This window comes from Megascapheus bottae, chromosome 17 (assembly GCF_031878675.1).
Source record: "Megascapheus bottae isolate mThoBot1 chromosome 17, mThoBot2.hap1, whole genome shotgun sequence".
In the NCBI taxonomy this organism is placed as follows: Eukaryota; Metazoa; Chordata; class Mammalia; order Rodentia; family Geomyidae; genus Megascapheus; species Megascapheus bottae.
This window is the reverse complement of record NC_143525.1, coordinates 33465411-33488998: the sequence shown is the minus strand read 5'-3', so window position 1 is coordinate 33488998 and position 23588 is coordinate 33465411. Positions and strand designations below refer to the sequence as shown.

The following is a 23588-nucleotide window of genomic DNA, read 5'->3' as shown; positions in this document are numbered from 1 at the left end:
AATTCTAAAATATTCTCGAGGGGAGCGCCTGGGTGGCGGGAAATCGGCTCTGGAGCTGCTGGGAGCGCCTTCCACCTGCCGGGCGTGAAAACGCTGAGGAGAATTTAAAACAAAAAACATTTCAAAATTTGAGGATTATGTGGCAACCCGAGTAAATTCTTCTTCCCAGTGATTCTTTAACCGGAAAGCTATCGAAATCCGTGGTAAAAAAGAAAAGAAAAAAAAAAAGTGTCCCCATCCCAGGTCCTTCCTTGAGACTGTCGTGTGTTTAAGGGGGTTGAAAAGGAGATACGTTCACCCTGTGAATTGCATTTCGCTGGGGCGACTGCTCGGTGTTCGGCTCGGTGGAGTTGTTGTGAAGGAACTGGGAGGAGCTGGGGTGGGGCTGTCCGGGGCGGTGGTGGAGTTCGGGCCGAGGAGGGACTCACGGGCGGCGCGGGGCGGGGTGGTGCGGGTCGTGGGCCCTGAACGCGGGAGCTGGGTGCTGTTCGTTGCTGTACTTCGTGTCGCTCAAGGCTAGCTCTCCACCGAGGTCGCCACTTCCCGATTTTTCTCAGTCAGGATGGCAGGCCCGAGCCACCAGCACCCCGCTGGCTCCTCAAAGGTTTTTCTCAAAAAATAAAAAAACATACCCGAAACATCCGCCCTTCAGACTCTAGCAAGTGTAGTTAAAAAAATAAAAATCGCGGAGCCTGTAATCTTAGCTGCTCAAGCTACTGGGCTGGGAGGAGCCTGCTGGAGGCCAGCCTGGGAGAAAGGTCCCCATGCAACTCTTCTAAGCAACCACTCAGAAACCAGGAGTGGAGCTGTGACTTGAGCACGACGAGGCTCAGGGACGGGGCTTAGGCCCTGAAGTGAAGCCCCACCACCGATTAAAAAAAGAAAAAAAAAGTGGGTTTAAATAGGGACAGTGAAAGTTCATTGTATTACCATTTGGGGATGTGAATGTCCTTCTATAAAGGGGTCAGAGAAGTCATGTGAAACACCGTTAGAATTTTCAAGGGAAAAGAAAAACATGGCTGTTCCTCTGAAAACATCCAGGTCTAGAAAAGAAAGATTGTAAGGAGAACCTTGAGGTTTAAAATAAGCATTGTAAGGAGAGGCTTGGGTTTTTAAATAATTTGGACCCATTATTTTTCAGTCTTCTCAGAAGTTTAACACTATACCTGTCCCTCAGAGGTGAGAGGGGAGAGACAAGAGCCATCACCCAGTTCCTCAGAGAAACAGAAAGAATCAAATCCTAGACTACATCTATATTCTATTATCATGAAAATGCTTTTAAAATGCCTACCTGAAAAGTGGAAATCAACTTTGTGGATTTAATAAATTAGTATTTTTTCCACTTAATGGAATCAAATGCAGCCATCAAAATGTATTCCTTTTTGAGGGGGGAGAAGAGAAGGGGTTCCAGATCTGGAGCTTGAACTCAGAGCCTGGTCACTTTCTCTAAGCTTTTTCTTTTTAATTATCATTAAGTAGTTGTACAAAGGAGTTGCCATTTAACAAGGCAGTTTATAAATATATCTTGATTAATGTCATCCCTTTCAAACTTCTCACTCATCATTCCACTACCCAAAATTTCCTTCACTCTTAATTTTACATTAGATTCTTGACTGCATTCTCCCCACTTTTTCCTCTACTTTACCCCTTTCCCCCCTTTTGATCCCCTATCCCACCCCTTTCAAGTACCCTCTTCCTGATGTTTTATTTTGCTAAACTTTGACTTTGCCTTTCTAAGGAATTGTACTGTTTAAATTCTTCCTTGAATCTACTGAATTTCAGTTAATACACTTGCATACCACCATATTTACTTATAAGTTTATAAGCTAGATCTAGCTTCCACATATATGGGAAAACATTGCAATTTTTGTCTTTCTGGGCCTAACTTACTTCCTGTAACAGAATTTTTCCAGGTCTTTCCATTTCTTTACAAATGGTACATATTTTGTGTGTGTGTGTGTGTGTGTGTGTGTGTGTGTGTCACATTTTCTAGATCCATTCTTCCATTGAGGGGCATCTAGGATAATTCCATGTCTTGGCTATGGTGAATAGTGCGGCAATAAACATGGTTATGCTGGTAATTTTACTGTATATTGGTTTGTAATCTTTGGGGTAAATGCCTAGAAATATAATTGCTGAGCCTAAGCTTTTTTTGTCTTTAACACTAGTAATCTACCCCCTGAACCATAGCTCCACTTTCAGCTTTTCATGTATGTGTGTATGTATGTGGTTTATGCCAGTCCTGGGGTTGAAACTTAGGGCCTGGGTACTTGTTTTGTTTTTTGGGTTTTTTTTTTTTTTTTTTTGCCAGTCATGGGCTTGAGCTCAGGGCATGAGCACTGTCCTTGGACTTTCTCAAGGCTAGAGCTCTACCACTTGAGCCTCAGCACCATTTCTGGCTTTTTTCTATGTATGTGGTACCGAGGAATTGAACCTGGGTCTTCGTGCATGCTAGGCAAGCACTCTACCACTAGGCCAAACTCCTGGCCTTTTGGATTTTTTTTTTTTTTTGCCAGTTCTGGGGCTTGAACTCAGGGCCTGAGCACTGTCCTTGGGCTTTCTCAAGGCTACAGCTCTAACACTTGAGTCACAGCACCACTCTGGCTTTTTCTGTGTATGTGATACTGAGGAATTGAACCCAGGTCTATGTGCATGCTAGGCAAGCACTCTACCAGTACGCCAAAATCCAGCCCCCTGGGTACATTTCTGTTCAAGGCTAGTACCCTACCACTTGAGCCATAGCTCTACTTTGGGCTTTTTGGTGTTTAATTAGAAATAAGAATGTCAAGGAATTTCCTGCCCAAGCTGGCTTTGAACCATGATCTGAGAAAATCTCAGCCTCCTGAGCAGCTAGGATTATAAGCATGAGCCAACAATGCCCAACTCAAGAATAATTATTATATAAATATATTTATTGACATGAAAACAATTTATTTAAAAATAGATTACAGAATAGTATGAGTAGTTGTACCTATTTTTATTGTTTAAAATGTGAATTAAAAATAAAATTAAATTAAATTTAAAAATGTGAATTTAGGGCCAAGAGCATAGTCTAATGATAGGGTACTCATCTAGAATGCATAAAGCCCTGGACTTGATTCCTCAGTATCATATACAGGAAAAAGCTGAAAGTGGTGTTGTGGCTCAAGTTGCAGAGGGCTAGCCTTGAGCAAAAAGTTTCCAAGGACAGTGCTCAGACCCTGAATTTAAGCCCTAAAACTGGCCAAAAAAAATTAATGTGAACTTCCAGAATGATATGAATACCAAACATTTTCTTTTGATGACAGAACTGACTTAAACTCAGGGCCTGGCAGCTGTCTCTTTGCTTTAAGGATCAAAGCTGGAGCTCTCCCACAGGCCACAGCTCCACTTCAGTCACAGCTCCATTTCTGGCTTTTTCAAGTACTCCCCTGCCAGGGCTTGTTTTGAATCTTCATTCTCAGATCTCAGCCTCTTGAGGAGCTAGGATTACAGGCAAGAGCCACATGGACCAGACCCCCAAACTATTGCATAAGGGAATTTATTCATCTTTTTCTTCAACTTCATTTTGTAAATATCTAATATATTACTTTTTTGGCCAGTCTTGGGGCTTTAACTCAGGGTCAGAGTACTGTCCTGAGATTCTTTATGCTCAAGGCTAGTGCTCTACCACTTGAGCCACAGCGCCACTTCCTGCCTTTTCAGTTCATGTGGTATTCAGGAACCCAGGGTTTCTTGTATGCTAGGCATGCACTCTACTGCTAAGCCACATTCTCAGCCCCTTAATGATTATTTTTAAAATATCTGCCGGGAGTTTGGCCTAGTGGTTAAAGTACTTGCCTAGCATGCACGAAGACCCAGGTTCGATTCCTTGGTACCACATACACAGACAAAAGGCCGAAATGGTACTGAGGCTCAAGTGGTAGAGTGCTAGCCTTGAGAAAGTCCAAGGACAGTGCTCAGGCCCTGAGCTCAAGCCCAGGACTGGCAAAAAACAAAACAAAACAAAAAAAAAAAACAACAAAAATAAAATAAAATAAAATAAAATATCTGGTAATTTAAATGTTCACTGAACTGAAACAAAGCATAAGAATACTATATATATTATATATATTTATATATATATATATATTTTTTTTTTTGCCAGTCCTGGGCTTGAACTCAGAGCCTGAGCACTGTCCTTGGACTTTCTCAAGGCTAGAGTTCTACCACTTGAGCCTCAGCACCGTTTCCAGCTTTTTTCTATGTATGTGGTACCGAGGAATCGAACCCAGGTTTTCATGCATGCTAAGCAAACACTCTACCACTAGGCCAAACTCCTGGCCCAAAGATATGATTTAAAGGAGGTTATGGTTATGCTTTAACTGAGCATCAAATTTCTCTTCCATATTTTCAAATTTTAAATTAAGATAAGTTAGATATAACCTTCTAAGATAAGTAACAATGGTATTTTAGCAATTCTGTATATTTGGTCAGATATATTTGTAACTCTGATAAAATGTCTTTGTTTTACTTCAAAACCAATGAGGCTTTAAACTGGAAGCATATATGTATACATATATATATATATGTATATATATATATATAAACTTGCTTTCTAACTGCAACAATAAAGTAACACAAAGTCATTATGTGTAATGCATACTATATTATACTATATATTAGATTATATATTAGATTTATTGTTAAATTTAAATAATTTTAAAATAATTTATCTTTAATAAGTGCTTTTTAGGCATTATCTCTTTTTTTTTTTTTTTTTTGCCAGTCCTGGGCTTGAGCTCAGAGCCTGAGCACTGTCCTTGGACTTTCTCAAGGCTAGAGCTCTACCACTTGAGCCTCAGCACCATTTCTGGCTTTTTTCTATGTATGTGGTACCGAGGAATCGAACCCAGGTCTTCGTGCATGCTAGGCAAGCACTCTACCACTAGGCCAAACTCCCGGCCCCAGGAATTATCTTTAATATAGGCCCTTTGTAAGACTTTCAATGATTGTTATTGATAAAAGGTATAACTTGGGGCTGGGAATGTAGCATTCATGAAACCCTGGGTTTTATTCTTCAGTATTACATAAACAGAAAAAGCCGGAAGTAGTACTGTGGCTCTAGTGGTAGAGTGCTAGCTTTGAGCTGAAGAGCTCAGGGACAGTATCCAGGCCCAGAGTTCAAGCTCCACAACCAACTGAGAGAAAAACAAAAAACAAAAAAACAGCTGATTGAAAATTTAATAGGAGATTTGCCTAGATGTACAAACCATAGGTTAGAGCTTCAGCAATGAAAATAAATAAGACACGGTCTTCCTTACTTTAATTTCCTTTTTCCTTTGTTTCTTGTACAGGATAAATTAATAGTGTAAGGAAAAGATGACATCTAGAATAAATAACAGTTTCACTTTGATTCCCAAGGAGAAATATAAACGTTACAATCGTGGATCTTCCTCTTCATTCAACATCCTTGATTCAGGTTCTCCATCCATGTCAACATTTGGACATTTTAATGTTTTACCCTTGGAAATATTCCAAATAATTTTAAAATATTTGTCAGGTGAGTTTTGGGGACAATGAGCAGGCTTCACAAGACATTTTTAGCCAAGTGCCTGTGGCTCTCCTGTAAGCAAAATAGCTCAGAGACAGCTACCAACCCATGAATTCAAGCCCCAAGACTGGCAAAACAAACAAACAAACAAAAAGTCATCCAATATGTTCTCATCACTGACAACTGGACTTAAAACAACTTTAAGATTTTTTTTATTAGATTTATTTTTATTTTCAATCAGACTATACTAATAATGATATTCTTGTCAAATATGTTTCTTCTTGTAGTGAAGGATGTCAGCATGCTAAGTATGGTGTCCAAAACAGTCAACCAGCACATTATCAATTATATCTCAACTTCATCAGGAAGTAAAAGACTTTTAGTACAGAATTTTCATAACCCTGAGCTACTTGACAAGAATCAGGATTCCTACATACTGGAGCACTACAGATCTCTAGGTAATTTATGACATAAGAATTACAGTAAGTAACAAATTAAACTTATTTAAGAGGATTTTCTATAAGCTAGTGCAATACAAAATGTTTCCTAACATGTACCTATCTGTATGGTGCTTTTACTCTTCAATGAAAGGATTTTTTTCCTTCACAAAGTTGCTTACAGTTATCTTTAAAGGCCAGAGAATATATTTTTATGTAAGGTACCAATTCTAGTGAATTTCATGTCACCTATACTTATCCATCTGTACTGATTATCACCTATACTTATTATCTAGGTGGCTTACCAACTTAGAGAATTGATATTTCCTCTTTCTTTCTTTCTTTCTTTCTTTCTTTCTTTTTTTTTTTTCTGGGTCACGGGGCTTGAACTCTGGGGCTGGGTACTGTCCCTGAGCTCTTCAACTCAAGGCTACCACCCTACCACTGGGCCTGGGTGTTGTCCCTGAGTTCTTCAGCTCAAGGCTACTGGCCTACCCTTGAGCCAAGTCCCACTTCCCATTTTCTAGAGGTTAACTGGAGATAAGAGTCTCAGATCCTTTTGTGCCTGGGCTGGCTTTGAACCTCAAGCCTCAGATCTCAGCCTCCTGAGTAGCTAGGATTACAGGCATAAGCCATTGCACTCAGCTGAATTGATGTGTTTTCTATGCTTTATATCTATGCTTTTTTTATATGAATGTTATTTCTGTGTCTTCCCCCTTTCAACCACAATCTAGCCCTTAAAAATAGAAAAAGGGGGCCAAGAGTTTGGCCTAGTGGTAGAGTGCTTGCCTAACATGCACGAAGACCCGGGTTCGATTCCTTGGTACCACATACATGGAAAAAAGCCGGAAGTGGTGCTGTGTCTCAAGTAGTAAAGTTCTAGCCTTGAGGAAGCCTAATGACAGTGCTGGGGCCCTGAGCCCAAGCCCAGGACTGGCAAAAAAAAAAAAAAAGAAAAAAAAGAAAAAGCATTAGAAGTATGGCCCAAGTGGTATGATGCTTGGGTTCAAGCCCTTCCCCTCCCCCCAAAAAAAAATAGAAAAGGAAAGGAAGGAGAGAGAGAGGGAAAGAAGGAAGGAAATAAGGAAGGAGGGAGGAAAGGAAGGAAGGAAAGAAGAAAAAAAAAGAGAAAAGAAGGGGCTGGGAATATGGCTTAGTGGAGAGTGCTTGCCTAGCATGCATGAAGCCCTAGGTTTGATTCATCAGTACCACATAAGCAGAAAAAGCTAGAAGTAGCACAGTGGCTAAGTGGTAGAGTGCTAGCCTTGAGCAAAAGAAGCTCAGGAACAGTGCCCAGCCCCAGAGTTCAAGCCTCAGGACTGTCAATAGAAAAAAGAAAAGAAAAAGAGGAAAAGGAATTTAAACACATTATTGTGGGGAATCATTTATTTTCCTGTCAGAACTTATGGTTTTCCTTTATAAGCAGTGTGTGCATTTACTAATAGATCATTATATTAAATTGAACATATCAAATGAAATTCTGTATAATCTTTTTTCCCTTGATATATAATCATTTATACATTTTACCCCATTCATTGTGTTCATTCACCCTAGAGTAATGAAATTGTTCATTTCACTTTGACTAATAACAATTTAACGATGAAGCTAATTTATAATTAAAGCATGGAAATAAAATGTTGGGATTTAAATTAAAAAAATGTAAGTTAACCACATATTGCTTTTTAGTAGCCTGAGAAAGCCTCCTACTAACATAATAAGATTATACTGGGTACCAGTGATTCAAACCTATAACCCTAGCTACTGAGGGATCTGGGTAGCACCACTTTGGGGTGGCGGTCGGGAAGGGTCCATGAGATTCTTTTTTTTTTTTTTTTTGCCAGTTGTGGGTCTTGAACTCAGGGCCTGGGCACTGTCTCTGAGCTTCTTTTGCTCAAGACTAGCACTCTAAGGGCTGGGTGTTTGGCCTAGTGGTTAAAGTGCTTGCCTAGCATGCATGAAGACCAGGGTTCGGTTCCTTGGTACCACATACATACAAAAAAGCCGGAAGTGGTGCTGAGGCTCAAGTGGTTCAAGAGGCTCTAGCCTTGAGAAAGTCCAAGGACAGTGCTCAGGCCCTGAGCTCAAGCCCAGGAATGGCAAAAAAAAAAAAAAAAAAAAGACTAGCACTCTACCACTTTAGCCACAGTGCCACTTCCAGCTTTTTCTGTTTATGTGGTACTGAGGGCTTCATGCCTGCTAGGCAAGCACTCTACCACTAAGCCACATTACCATCCCTATCAGGAGATTCTTATCACCAGTTAACTATCAGAAATGGAGATATGGCTCAAATGGTAGAGCACTAGCTTTGGTGGTGGGTGGGGGACAACTGAGGGACTGGCCCTGAGTTTAAGCCCCAGAATCAGTACAGAAAGAAAACAAAATAGTATATTGATATACAAATACATTTGACAAATATCTTTAATTAGAACAAATAAATGATGTGTAATCTGAATATAGTGCTATTGGTTTTAGAGTTGATTACCAGATTTGGTAAGCCTATGACCACATGTGATCTCTCTCTCTGTATCTCTCTGCAATGGTTTTGGTCTGACAGAATTTCTTTTTTTTCCTCAGCTGCTTAAACTAACTCTAACAAAATAAAGGGGTTTAGCTCAAGTGATTCTAGCAAGCACAAAGACCTGAATTTAAATTTAAGTCCTAATCTCTCTCTCTCTCTCTCTCTCTCTCTCTCTCTCTCTCTCTCTCGCACACACACACACACACACACACACACACACACACATACACAGATAATTTTGTAACATACAAATATATATTGATCCTACTTACTTTTTAAAAAATGGTATTCATATGCTGACTTCAACCTTCCATTTAATTCTGACACACACCTGGTGTATGACTGGTTCTTTTGGTAAATGTTTAATGTACTTTCCCTTTTTTTATGTTGTCACTCCTGTCTGATCTGTTCTTGTTTCCAGACGTTAAAATAACATTTTCACAAGATTATAAATTTTAATTTGCTTTTTCATACAGAACCAAGCAGATGGCCAGTGTGGAAAGAACATTACATCTGACTCTATTTTAGCAGGAACAACCAAAAGAAGTTTGTCTCTAAAGGCAGACTACCTTTGCTTTAAAAGAAATTTTAAAAGTCAGCCAATATTGGGTTTTATGATAAATTGCAATTTGAGTTAAAAATATGAGTTTTACAGTAGAAAAAGCAATCAACATACAATTATAGTTTGAAATTTCCAGCTCTGACATGCCATGAGACTGGATGCCAAAATGAAAGAAAAAGAACTTAATCTAAAAAAATCTTTTATGTAAAACATGAGAAATGTTTATGTTTAAAATTCAGTTCTGATCATGTCACCCAAATGTAGGCAGACACTAGTGGCTTGTGCTGATCATCTTGGATACCAAGAGGCTGAGATCTGAGTATTGCAGTTTGAAGTCTGCTCATCCAGAAAAGTTCATGAGTCTCTTATCTCCAACTAACCAGCTAAAAGCCAGAAGTGGAGCTGTGGTTCAAGTCATAGAGCACCAGTCTTGAGTAACAAAGCTAAACCCTACAGTCAGGCCCCCATACCAGCACACACACACACACACACACACACAGCACATTAGATTTCTATAGATTTTCCACAATTATAATCTAAAAAGGTAACTATGTAGAGTATAAAAACTGAAGAAAGTCATGATATTTAAGAAGATATTTTCCTTTGCAGACATTTTTTTTTTCTTTCTGCTATGTGGTACTGAGAAATCAAACCAAGGGCTTCAAGTACTCTACCACTAGGCCACATTCCCAGTCCTGACATTTGTTTTTATAAGAATGCTTTAACAATGTACTGCCATTTTAGGAAAACAGAATACTTAGAGGAAACCATATACTTGTCACTGTAGTTCCTGTCACATCTTACTGAGAAATTGAAGGGCCTTTTTTCCTTTTATAAAATGTCTGATCACAAAATCTGACAATTCCTACCATGCAATCCCCATAAAAGGAATAGGTAGATGCTTAATCTGAACTAGATACATTTTGCAGCTCTTAAAATATTTTTATTTTTGAACATGAAGTTAATTTAAAGAGATAATAGAATCTGTTTCTTACAAAAGAAAGGCAAATTTCCCTAGAGTATCTTTTTTTTTAGGCCCAAGACTACTCTTCTAACTGAGCCATGTCTCCAACCCCTAAGGGTTGGTTATTTTCTTTATTTTTCCTAGCATATCTTTGTATCTTATTATTATATGTTTTAAAATCTAAATAATTTCCACTGTATTTATTTCACTGTGTGTGTGTGTGTGTGTGTGTGTGTGTGTGTGTGTGTGCATGCATGTGCATGTGTGCATGTCCATGCCAGTCCTGGGGCTTGAATTCAGGGACTGGACACTGTCCCTGAGCTTTTTTGCACAAGGCTAGCATTCTACCAGTTGAGCCATACTTCCACTTCTCATTTTTTGATAGTTAATTAGAGATAAGAATATCAAGAACTTAGCTGGGCACAGTGACTCACACCTGTAAACCTAGCTACTCAGGAGGCTGTGATCTGAGGATCATGGTTCAAAGCCAGCCCAGGCACTAAAACATCTGTGAGACTCTTATCTCCAATTAACTACCACAAAACAGGAAGTGGCTATATTGCTCAATGGGTAGGGCGGTACCTTGAGCTGAAGAGCTCAGGGACAGGTTCCAGGCCCAGAGTTCAAGTTCCATGACTGACAGAAAAAATAAAAAAGGAATATCAAGAACTTTCCTGCCCCTGCTGGCTTCTAACCATGACCCTCAGGTCTCAGCTTGCTGGCTAGCTAGGCTTACAGGTGTGAGCCACCAGTTCTCAGTTCAATTTCACAATTTTTTTTCTAAGACTTTAGGCTAAGCCTCTTAGATGAGCATCAGAATCACTTGATGAATGCCATAATGGTATATTACACTGGACTTCAAGAAATATTATGTTATAGATACCTTTAAGTTGATTACATTGTTATTTTCTTCTTGTGTCTCCTTACTTTCTCAGGTCTACTATTTAAAAGATGCACACTGCTGCTACCCACCAAGGAAAGACTGAAGTACATTCACAAGAAGCTCTCAGAAGTAAGATGATACTTCTGAATTAAAGAAGTAGCTCACAATCTTTATCTCTAGTAATTTTGTATGTGCATATACGTGTGTGTATGATACTGAGGATTGAATCCAAAGCCTCAAAGATGCTAAAAAGCACTCCACCTCTTGAGCTATAGATCAAGATATCATATGATTAAGATATTATTAAGATAATCATTAAGATATCTTAAGTTATACAGACCATGATATCTTACCACTAAGATATTGTACTCATTTTAAATCTATTATTAATTAGTAGAATTTCATGAATTAGTACTAAAAAAATTGATCAGTGGTAACCTAATGCCCTCGTGGGTATTCAGAGGTTATATAACACAAAATGTAATATAGTATAGTCATGTCCCCATATGCACAATTCCAGTTATATATAATCAACTCTAAAGTATTAAATGGAAAATGCCAAAAGTAAACAATTCATTAATCAGAATATATACTGAAAAATAACATTGCATATTCCATTAAATTTAAATGTTAAATAAGATTACAGATCCACTGAAAATGAAGAATTTACACTTTGTGGGGCCAGGAGTTTGGCCTAGTGGTAGAGTGCTTGCCTAGCATGCATGTGGTACTGGGTTCAATTCCTCGGTACCACATACATAGAAAAAAGCCTGAAGTGGTGCTGAGGCTCAAGTGGTAGAGCTCTAGCCTTGAGAAAGTCCAAGGACAGTGCTCAGGCTCTGAGCTCAAGCCCAGGACTGGCAAAAAAAAAAAATTTACACTTTGTTTTCTTTACAGATTTCCTGTTTTAAATTTAATGGCTGTGCAGCTCCCATGCAGTGTGTAGGACTATCATGTTATGGCATGTTTTTACAGGTACATTTGTTATTATGAAAAAAGGAGTATGAAAGAAGAAGAAAGGAATGCTTTTTGAACTATTAACATTAGAGTATGGAAGCTATCCTTTTCTAGGTTAATAGAAGTTACAATAATCTTAGAAATATATATATATGTATATGCATATATATGTACACACGTGTGTATATATAGTATATATACATGTATATGTATATATACACATGTGTGTGTGTGTGTGTCTGTGTATGCCAGGCCCTGGTGGCTCCTGCCTCTAATCCCAGCTACTCAGGTAGCTAGAATCTGAAGATTGCAGTTCTCAACCAGCCTGGGGAAGAAAGCCCATGAGACTCTGATCTCCAATAAACTACCAAAAAGCTTAATATGGAGCTGTGGCTCTAGTAAAGTGCTACTCTTGAGCAAAAAAGCTTGGGAATCGGAAGTGGCTCTTTCGATCAAGTAGTAGAGCACCAGCCTTGAGCTAAAGAGCTCAGGGACAGTGCCTAGGCCAAGAATTCAAGCCCCAGAACCGACCAGAAAAAAAAAAGGCTCAGGAATAGTGCCCTGCGTTCAAGCCCCAATATAGGCACAAACACACACACACACACACACACACACAATTTTAGAATACAACCTAATAGTATTGTGTAATCAGAAATTTTCTATTTTTAATGGTTATACAGTGCTTAACATTCATTTACTCCATGTCAATATTCTTGAAATTTCCAGTTCTTCTCACCATTTTCTTTTTTTGTCTTTCTTTCTTCCTTTCTTTTTTTTTTTTTTTTTTGCCAGTCCTGGGCTTAAGCTCAGGGCCTGAGGACTGTCCCTCGATTTTTCTCAAGGCTAGAACTCTACCACTTGAGCTTCAGCACCACTTCTGGCTTTTTCTAAGTATGTGGTACCAAGGAATCGAACCTGGGTCTTCGTGCAATGCTAGGCAAGCACTCTACCACTAGGCCAAACTCCCAGCCCTCTTCCTTTCTTTTTTTATTACTAGAGACTGACCTCAGAACTTCATACTTGACCCTCCTAAATTTTTTTTTGTCAGTCATGGGGCTTGAACTCGGGGAGTGGGCACTGTCCCTGAACTCTTCAGCTCAAGGCTACCACCCTACCCCTAGGCCTGGGCATTGTCCTTGTGCTCTTCAGCTCAAGGCAACTGCCCGACCCTTGAGCCAAGCCCCAGTTCCCGTTTTCTATGGGTTAATTGGAGATAAGAGTCTCAGGTTCTTTTGTGCCCAGGCCTGGCTTTGAACCTCATTCTCAGACTCTTCTCTCCAATTAACCACCAAAAAAAACTGGAAGTAGAGCTGTGGTAGAGCACTGGCCTTGAGCATGAAAGATCAAGGACAGCACCCAGGCCCTGAGTTAAAGCTCCAAGCAAAAGCAAAATGTTTTCTAAAAAGATACAGAGAGAGAAGCATGGCCCAGTGGTAGAATGCTTGCCTGATATGCACAAAGCTCTAGGCTTGATTCCTCAGGACCACATGCACAGAAAAGGCCAGAAGTAGTGTTTTGGTACAAGTGGTAGAATGCTAACCTTGAGAGAACTCAAGGACAGTGCCCTGGCCCTGAGTTCAAGCCCCAAGACTGGCAAAAAAAAAAAAAAAAAAAAAAAAGAGGACCGGGAATTTGGCCCAGTGGTAAGAGTGCCTGCCTAGCATGCATGAACACCCAGGTTCAATTTCTTGGTACCACATACACAGAAAAAGCCGGGAGTGGTGCTGTGACTCAAGTGATAGAGCTCCAGCCTTGAGAAAACACAAGGATAGTGTTCAGGCCCTGAATTCAAGCCCCAGGACTGGCAAAAAAAAAAAAAAAAAAGATATTTACTTTTCAACTTGAAAGAAGCTGAATTTTAGAGAATTTCTGTTACAATTATGTAAAATATTTATTATTTGAATATTTCTATAGTAGAGCTATAATTATGTCGATCTTACATTAAGAACAGTTACACTCAGCCAAGCACCCATGGTTCACACCTGTAATCCTAGCTACTCAGGAGGCTGAGGTTTGAGGGTTGTGGTTTGAAGCCAGCCCAAGCAAGAAAGTCCACAAGGCTCTTATCTCCAATTAACTACACAAAACATTAAATAAAAGCTGGAAATGAAGCTATGGCTCCATGTGGTAGATTCTCTAGGCTTGAGCACAGAAGTTCAGAGCCATATTTATAAGGGAATTGTCACTTAACATGTTGATTTCTTTGAATCTCTATAATGTTTTCTTCATCTTATTTTTCTCAGACTTTAATAGCAGGTTGGGATGAAATTGAATGCCATCGTGTTTATAACTTTTTATGTGAATTGACTAATCTCTCCCGCAAGATGCAGACTGTTGTCAGTAGCAAACCAGGTAAAAAACATTAATTCACTAATAAAATTACACAGAGATTCCTTTTTTTTTTGCCAGTCCTGGGGCTTGAACTCAGAGCCTGGGCTTTCTCAAGGCTAATACTCTACCACTTGAGCCATAGCACCACTTCTGGCTTTTCTAAGTATGTGGTACTGAGAAATTGAACTCCTGGCCCCGAGATTCCTTCTTTTTTTTTTTTTTTTGCCAGTACTGTGCTTGAGCTCAGGGCCTGAGCACTGTCCTTGACTTTCTCAAGGCTAGAGCTCTACCCCTTGAGTCTCACCATCACTTCTGGCTTTTTTCTATGTATGTGGTACTGAGAAATCGAACCCAGGTCTTCATGCATGTTAGGCAAGGGCTCTACCACTAGGCCAAACTCACAACCCTCCTTTTTTTTTTTTTTAAGAAGAAATGCAAAAGTATGTGTAAGGGGCCAGAAGTTTGGCCTAGTGGTAGAGTGCTTGCCTAATTGGAGAGTCTCACTGTCTTTCCTGCTGGACTGGCTTTGAACTGTGATCTTCAGATCTCACTGAGTAGCTAGGATTTACAGGCATGAGCCACCAGTGCTGCACCCCAGTACATTTTTCTTTTTTTTTTTGTGGGTCACGGGCTTAAACTCAGCCTGGGCCCTGTCCCTGAGCTCTTTAGCTCCAGGCTACCTCCCTACCCTGGAGCCAAGCCTACTTCTCGTTTTCTAGAGGTTAACTGGAGATAAGAGTCTCAGGTCTTTTTGTGCCTGGGCTGACTTTGAACCTTGATCCTCAGATCTCAGCCTCCAGAGTAGCTAAGATTACAGGTTTGAGCCACAGTGCCTGTATCCCAGTACAATTAAAACAAAAATAAAAATAAAAACCAACAAACCTATATGCAGGCTGAGGATGTAACTCAGTGGTTGAATGCTTGCCTAACCTGTATAAGGCTATAGGTTTTACCTTACTACAAAGAAGCAAGTTATACAGAAGAAGCTTATTATACAGAAGCAAGTCTTCAGAAGGCAAGGGCAAATGGACTGTATGAATAGTGTCATTTCTTAAGTTATGTGTTAGTAACTAATGAATTTATTCTTGTACACTTAAAATTTCTATATATCTGAAATATTTCATATTTTAAAAGTTACAGAATCTTGGCCGGGGTGTGCCTAGTGGCATAATGCTTGCCTACCATGCACAAAGCCCCTGGGTTCGATTCCTTGGTACCACATACACAGAAAAAGCCAGAAGTGGTTCTGGGTAGAGTTAGCTAGCCTTGAGAAAGCTCAAGAACAGTGTCCAGGGCCAGGAGTTTGGCCTAGTGGTAGCGTGCTTGCCTATCATGAACAAAGACCTGGGTTCAATTCCTCGGTGCCACATAGAAAAAAGCCGGAAATGGTGCTGAGGCTCAAGTGGTAGAGCTCTAGCCTTGAGAAAGTCCAGCAGTGCTCAGGCCCTTAGCTCAAGCCCAAGTCTGGCAAAAAAAAAAAAAAAAAGAAAGAAAAAAAAAAGAACAATGTCCAGGTCCTGAATTCAAGCCCAAGGAATGGCAAAGAAAAACAAAAGAGCTAGGGCCAGGAGTTTGGGCTTAGTGGTGTAGTGCTTGCCTTGCATGCACGAAGACTTGGGTTCAATTCCTCGGTACCACATACACAGAAAAAAGCCTGAAGTGGTGTTGAGGCTCAAGTGGTAGAACTCTAGCCTTGAGAAAGTCCAAGGACAGTGCTCTGGCCCTGAGCTCAAGCCCAGGACTGGCAAAAAAAAAAAAAAAAAAAGAGCCAAAAAAACCCCCCAAAAATAATCTCTTGATGCCTTCCTGTTTAGACACAATGTTTATAATCACTGTAGTAACCACAATGTAAATAGCTTGCTAATAACTATCAAATATGCAATCCATGTTTCCAGAAAGAAAAAGGTTTATGATTCTTTGCCTTCATAGGAAGTATCCATAAACTAGAGTTAAGAATCAGACTGTTCTGTAGAAATGTCCTGCTTGATCACTGGACGCATCGTAGTGATTCTGCTTTTTGGTTGACAAGAATATTAAAACCATGGCCAATGGTGAATCAAGCAAGATTACTATATATCATCTTTGGGCCAATATCACCTCAGAATGGTAAGCATCAAATTTTTCATAGTTGTATGATATGTAAATGATTATTTTTGCTTTTGAAAACTAGCCACTTGAATCTGCTCAGTTTCTTGATAACTAAATTATGTTCTACAACTTTATAGATGCTATTCTACTTGTACATAATTTAAGCTTTACGACAAATTTTTTTGTTGTATCCAATTAATAAATATATTTCTATCTCTGCTTATCTAAAATAGCTACATTTTTTTTTTCCCCTGTGGGTTATGGGGCATGAACTCTGGGCCTAGTCTCTAAGCTCTTCAGCTCAAGGCTACTGCCCTACCCCTTGAGCCACACCTCCACTTCCAGTTTTCTAGTGATTAATTGGAGATAAGAGTCTCAAGATCGGCCCTGGAGTTTGGCCTAGTGGTTAAAATGCTTGCCTAGCATGCATGAAGACCCAGGTTCAATTCTTTGGTACCACATACATAGAAAAAAGCCAGAAGTGGTGCTGAGGCTCAAGTGGTAGAGCTCTAGCCTTGAGAAAGTCCAAGGACATTGCTCAGGCCCTGAGCTCAAGCTCAGGACTGGCAAAAAAAAAAAAAAAAAAAAAAAAAAGAGTCTCAAGATCTTTAGTGCCCAGGCTGGCTTTGAACCATGATCCTCAGATCTCAACGTCCTGAGTAGCTAGGCTTACAGGCATGAGCCACTGCTTGGCTTGAATAACTGCTTTTTAATTTTTTTTGTCAGTTGTGGGACTTGAACTCTGGGCCTAGGTGTTGTCCCTGAGTAAGGCTACCATCCTACAGCCCTCCCCTTTGAGCCACTGGGCCACTTCTGATTTTCTGGTGGTTAAGATAAGAGTCTTGTGGACTTCATGTGCCCTGCCTGGCTTTGAATCGTGATCAATAGCCTCCTGAGTAACTAGAATTACAGGCATGAGCTGGCTTAACTGCTTTTTAATTTTAAACAGTATCTTAAATCAAGGTTTATGTTTGTAACTGGAGGGGGTTTATTCTACTAAGAAATAAAATTGTGGTCAGAATTGATGCTTTACTACATCTTAGATGTATAATCTGATTTTTTTGCCTAAATTTTGCTTGAAGTTAAAATTATGCCTTTATTTTATTTCATTTTTTGTGTGGTAATGGTACAGGGTATAAACTCCTGTTTGGAATTATAGGACTACTTGCTTGCTAGGCAAGCAAGACATCCTACCACTGAAGTTACAACTCCAGCTTATTTTCTTTGCCAGTCCTTGGACTTGAACTCAGGCCCTGGGCACTGTCCCTGAGCTTATTTTTGCTCAAGGCTAGTATACTATCACTTGAGCCACACTGCCATTTCCAACATTTTGTTTTCCTGTTTATGTAATACTGAGGAATCGAACCCAGGGCTTCATTTATGCTAGGCAACCACTCTATCATAAACCACATTTTCATTATTATTAATTTTTTTTGCCAGTCGTGGGGCTTGAACTGAGGGCCTGAGCACTGTCCTTGGACTTTTCCCAAGGCTAGAGCTCTACCACTTGAGTCACAGCACCACTTCCAAGTTTTTTCCTATGTATGTGGTACCAAGGAATTGAACCCAGGTTTTTATGCATACCAGGCAAGCACTCTACCACTACAAACTCCTGGCCTGCCATTTCATTATTTTTTAAACAGAGTTTTGTGTTTATGCAGCCTGCATAATGATCTCTATTTTTCTTGCTGGGTAGTTTGAATAATAGGGTTGTGCCACCATACCCAGCTTTTTACTGGTTAACGTCTCACTAACATTTTGCCCAGGGTTGGCTTCCAGACTACAATTCTCTAGAGCTCTATTTCCTGAATAGCTAGGTATGACCTACAACACCAGCTAAAATTATCATGTGTTCTTTTAGTCTGCATTCATTCATATCAAGAGGTAATAAGGGATGGGAGTTTGGCCTAGTGATAGAGTGCTTGCCTAGCATGCATGAAGACTGGGGTTTGATTCCTTGGTACCACATACATACAAAGCTGGAAGTAGTACTGATTAATTGTAGCCAAGATTAAAATGTTGTGTGGGTCTGGTACACCTGTGATCCTAGTTACTCAAGAGGCTGAGATAAGAGGATTGAAATTCAAAGCCAGTCCAGAGAGGAAAATTTGTGAAACTTTTATCTCTAATTAATTACCAAAGAAATCAGAAATGGTGCTGTGGCTCCATGTAATAGAGCACTAGCCTTGAGCACAAAAAACTCAGAGATAGTGCCCAAGCCCCGAGTTCAAGCTGTAGGCCCACCCCCCCACACACACACATTATGTATAATCTACAAAGAGAATTGGTTATGGATAAATAACCAAACTCAATTGACTCAGTTACTCTTTCAGTAAAAAGATGTGAAAAACTCTCAAGAATAGTATGTTTGATCTTAGGATATCAATAGGTTTTGTTTTACTTTATTTTAGTAAAGTTATAGCAATTATATATTCTTATTTCTGCTGTGGGATAATGTCATATTTGAACTGAAAGTGCTATTTTTCACAGTTCAACTGTTTGTTTTGTCACATTAGTTAGAAACATTCACATTTATACTGTTATCAGAATTGACATTTCATTTTGAAAAGTAGCTTACATAGTGGAAGTCTATTATGCAAATATTCACTTTAAACAATCCTTAAAGTCTTTACCACAAAGCCAACTACTCTGTCATAGCCTAGCATTTGTTTCAATACAGGAAAGGTGGTTTGGAAGAAGATGATAGAAGGACCTACAGATGAATCCAGTCTGAAAAGTTTGGCAGATGCCATTAAATTACTGTATGACATAAACAGCAAAGAATGGTCAACAGATGATGTTATCAGTCTTTTAGATGAACTATCAGGTAATATAGAGCAAGAGTTGATTACTGGAATTTCATTATAAAATTTTAATGATAAGCTGGGTGCCAGTGGCTCACGCTTGTAATCCTACCTACTCAAGAGGCCAAGATCTGAGAATCACGGTTCGAAGCCAGACCAGGCAGAAAAGTCTGTGAGACTCTTATCTCTAATAAACTATTCATAAAAAAGCCAGAAATTGTGGTTCAGTGATAAGGCACTAACTTTGAGGAAAAAAAAAAAAGAAGCTCAGAGTCAGTGCCCAGGCCCTTAGTTCAAGTCCTAGTATCAGCACATATACAACAAAATTTAAGAACAATTCTGTAGGAACAAATGAAGGATCTATTTGAAATCACAAATTAACATTTTAAAAGTTTTATATTATGCTTGAAGATAATGTATTTAATCAACTTCCTTTCAATTATTATAATAAATATATTATTTTCTAATTGCTGTTATAAATATTGTAATATAATTATAATATTATTATAATTATTGTTAATAGTTATCATTTGAAAGCTTCATTCCTATTTTTCAAGTTCTCAGAAACACCCTTCTAACTTATGTAAAAATAAAGCTTTCTCCTGGTACAGCAAAGGTGAACAAATTTGCTTTAAATTGTAAAGTTTACAAAGCTGTTTTTTTTTTCATATGACATGAACTCATTTTGCCAACTGACATGTGTAGGAGAATTGTTTTTACTATTTAGTATTATTAGCACAATTGTAAAAAGCCTCCATGACACCACAATAACTTCAATCTCCAGTCAAATGTTGAAGTTGAGAAACTAAAACACTTGAGTGTTTTCCTTGGCACTGAGATTTAATAAGGTAATATGATATTGTATGTATTTAAGGATGCTTACTATAATTATTGTGCAATTTCTCACCAAATAACTGTTCTTTCTCTAATAAAAGTGATTCCCAGGGAGTGGCTTCTAGAGAATAATGCTCATCTCCTCATCTTAAGCGGAAACAGCATCTGCTTTGCTTTCATGGCTAGTAAAGCAGTGAATGGACATGCCTTTGAACTGGCAAAGCTTACAGTCTTTTTAGCTTTGGTAAGTAAAAATTAACAACAAAAAAGCAATAGCAAGTTTTTTTCTAGCAAATTAACATTACATTCGACCTACCAGAGTTGCTGTGTTTGTGTCAGAGACTGTAGCCTAGCATGGCCCTCGTTTCCTTTCTCAGCACCAACACACAAATTAGAACTAACTGACCAGGGAGCTACCCTTAAGGAATTGAAATGTGCACAAAGTATTAATGAAAGTGTTTAAATATTGAAATATATTCATATTCAACTGGGCACCAGTGGCTCACACCTATAACCCTAGCTACTCAGAAGGCTGCTGAAATGACAGAGGGCCTACAGATGAATTCAATCTAAAAAGTTTGGCAGATGCCATTAAATTACTGTATGACATAAACAGCAAAGAATGATCAACAGATGATGTTATCAGTCTTTTAGATGAACTATCAAGTAAAAATACGTATTTGCTAATATAGAGCAATAGAGTTGATTACTGGAATTTCATTATAAAATTATAAGGACAAGCTGGTTGGTGCCAGTGGCTCACGCTTGTAATCCTACCTACTCAGGAGGCTGAGATCTGAGGATCACGGTTCAAAGCCAGCCCAGACACAGTTCAAAGCCAGTCCATGAGACTCTCACCTCCAATTACCCACCAGAAAACCAGAAGTCGTGCTGTGACTCAAAGTGGTAGAACACTAGCCTTGAGCTGAAGAGTTCAGAGACAGTACCCAGGCCTAGAGTGTAAGCCCCATGAGAGAGAGAGAGAGAGAGAGAGAGAGAGAGAGAGAGAGAGAGAGAGAATATTAGTAAATAAATATTTTTCCTTTCAGTCAATTTTGGCAGATGGAAGATCAGTCGTGGGACTTGAACTCAGAGCTTGAGTACTTTCTGTAAGCTTTTCACTCAAAGCTAGTGCTCTATTACTTTGAGCCACACTGCCACTTCTGGTTTTCTAATGGTTAATTGGAATTTCATGGACTTTTCCTGGCCAGGCTGGCTTTGAGCTATGGCCTCAGTTCTCTGAGTATCTAGGATTACAAGTGTGAGCCACTGATGCCTGCCTAATATTATTTTCAATATCAGTTTTTCATTAATAAATAATTCTGATAATTTTGAACCAGGCATTTATTTAAATAATACTTTTCCACTAAAATTACATGACTTACAAGCAAAAGATTAGTAGATATAAGAGCATTTCCCATCTACAACTCAAGGAATTGAGTTATAGTAATAAATAGTAATAAATTATGTTACTTCATAATCCCCCATTTTCAAATTCTGCAGCTTTTCTTCACATGTAGACCTAGAATAATGATTTATATGTCTAAATCAGGTGTGTGAGAAAGAACTATATCGCATGGATTGGGCCGTTAAAATGATGCAAAACGTCTGTAAAGTCTTCAACAGTCAGGTGGAAAGAAATAACTTCCTGCAGAATGTGGCAAGTGCCTTTGCCTGTGTTATAATGGAAATGCTACAGTCCATTATGTCTGGTGAGTAGGAATGTACACAATGTACAGATGTGAACAAAGGTGCCTCCTAGTCTTCACTGAAGATCTTTCTCTAGGCTCTGTATAGAATGAAATTTCTAAACCAACAAAGGAAGGGGCAAAAATCTTCTTTTGTTTTTCTGCGAGGTTTCTTTGTTTTTATTTTTGTTTGTTTTTTTTTTAGTCCCCACTTACTTTCAAAACCCAGTATTAGTTTATTAGTTTCAATAGAGAATACAAGGTTGAAAAGTCTGCTCTAAAAGAAGCTAGTTTCAATTATGTACATTTTTATTTTATTTATTTACTTATTTATTACCAGTCCTGGGGCTTGAATTTAGGGCCTGAGCACTATCCTTGGACTTTTTCAAGGCTAGAGCTCTACCACTTAAGCCACAGCACCATTTCTGGCTTTTTCTATATGTGTGGTATACAAGAATCAAACCCGGGTCTTAGTGCATGCTAGGCAAGCACTCTACCACGAGGCCAAACTCCTGGCCCAACAACAAATTTTAATTTGCTGACTTACCAACATAATCCTCACAATAATACATTTGTATAGGTTTCAACAAATATTTTCCAGTTTTATTAAGTATCCAACATGATAATTAACTCTGCTTTATAGATGAGAAAGAGAAGGCTTAGAGAAATTACCTGACTTGCCCCAGGTCATAAATAGAAGTAATAAAACATGGAATAGGATCTTTTTCTTGATTTCGAATTTAGTGTTCTGATATAATTTTATTATTTCCATAGTAATATCTGACTTAGTAACAATCACTAACAGAATCTTCTGTTCAAATATTATTAGAAACAATTAGACCATCTTTTGTTTCTAAAACATATGTTTAAGAATTTTAACTTTTTCTTTTCTCTACTGTCTATTCGTGTGTATGGCATATAGGAGAGCATGATGAAGATAACAGACACTTTTTGAATTTGTTCCATCTTGTACATGCTCAGGCTAACTTCCATAAGGAGGTCCTGTATATGACCATGAATACTGTCTCTTCCTAAATTCTCCAAAAGCTTTGCATTTAGAAAACACATTGTTGAACTACTTTTCTCACACCTGAAGATAGCATCCAAGGCCTTTCATCATCTAAGAAGTTAACGTGGCTTAGGATGTTAGCAGCAAGAACTTTCACCATTATTAATGTAAAAATAACCAGTAAACACAAGAATATGTTTTAGTTTCTCTGGAAAAGAACCTTTGCCTCTTCGGGGTTTGGTGAACCACACTGGAATGGAATGTTAACTGTCCAAGAATCTAAAGACAGCCCAACCTGTTTGTATAGATTTTTGAAGCAAGAGGTAATTGTTTTAAAGTTTGAACAGATCCAAATTCACTAAGTAGTTACATCCATTCTCTCACTATGAATGTTTTGTGAAGATTTGCAAAGTGATGTTAGAGAATGTGTTTGGAATAAATCACATTCTTTACCATCTTCTTGGCATATGATAACAAAGAACATTATATTTCACTCATGTTTTATATAAACTAGCAGATTAAAAAAAGGTCCAAAAGAAGTTATGTGTCTGTGTTGAATTATATAAAAGGTTATAAATCATACAAATGGTCTATAAATGGAGGAAAGCATAAACTGTGTTGGTACAATTGAATCATCTTTTATATTCTCCTAGACAGTACAGTAAAAACATTCCAAAAGAAAATATACAGCCACGTGCTGGTGGCTCACATCTGTGATCCTAGCCATTCAGGAGGCTGAGACCTGAGCATTGCAGTTCCAAGCTAGCCTGGGCAGGAAAGTCCATAGGACTCTTCTTAACCACTAAAAAGTTAGAAATGAGCCAGGTACCGGATGACTCACACCTGTAATCCTAGCTACTGGGGAGGGTGAGATCTGAGGATTCTGGTTCAAAGTCAGCCGAAGCACAAAAGTCCATGAGAATCTTACCTCTAATTAATTACTAGAAAACCAGAAGTGGAGCTGTGGCTTAAGTAGTAGAGCACTAGCCTTGAGGAAAGCC

General features: G+C 38.8%; 1 protein-coding gene across 3 annotated transcripts; it reads left to right on the top strand.

Moving 5' to 3' along the window:
* The first annotated feature begins 27 nt into the window (after window positions 1–27).
* Window positions 28–23184, top strand: Fbxo47 (F-box protein 47). 3 transcript variants are annotated; one of them, XM_090351682.1, is made up of 11 exons: window positions 28–200; window positions 5316–5521; window positions 5800–5970; window positions 10929–11005; window positions 11774–11851; window positions 14077–14185; window positions 16094–16270; window positions 18933–19079; window positions 19992–20134; window positions 21443–21602; window positions 22501–23184. In XM_090351682.1, the coding sequence occupies exons 2-11, from the start codon at window positions 5341–5343 to the stop codon at window positions 22611–22613; spliced, it is 1356 nt and encodes a 451-aa protein (XP_090207808.1). In that variant the 5' UTR covers window positions 28–200; window positions 5316–5340; the 3' UTR covers window positions 22614–23184. The 3 variants fall into 3 exon arrangements, with proteins under 3 accessions (XP_090207808.1, XP_090207809.1, XP_090207807.1); XM_090351683.1 differs by having other exon boundaries at window positions 28–203; window positions 14158–14185; XM_090351681.1 differs by having other exon boundaries at window positions 28–203.
* Window positions 23185–23588: the final 404 nt, after the last annotated feature.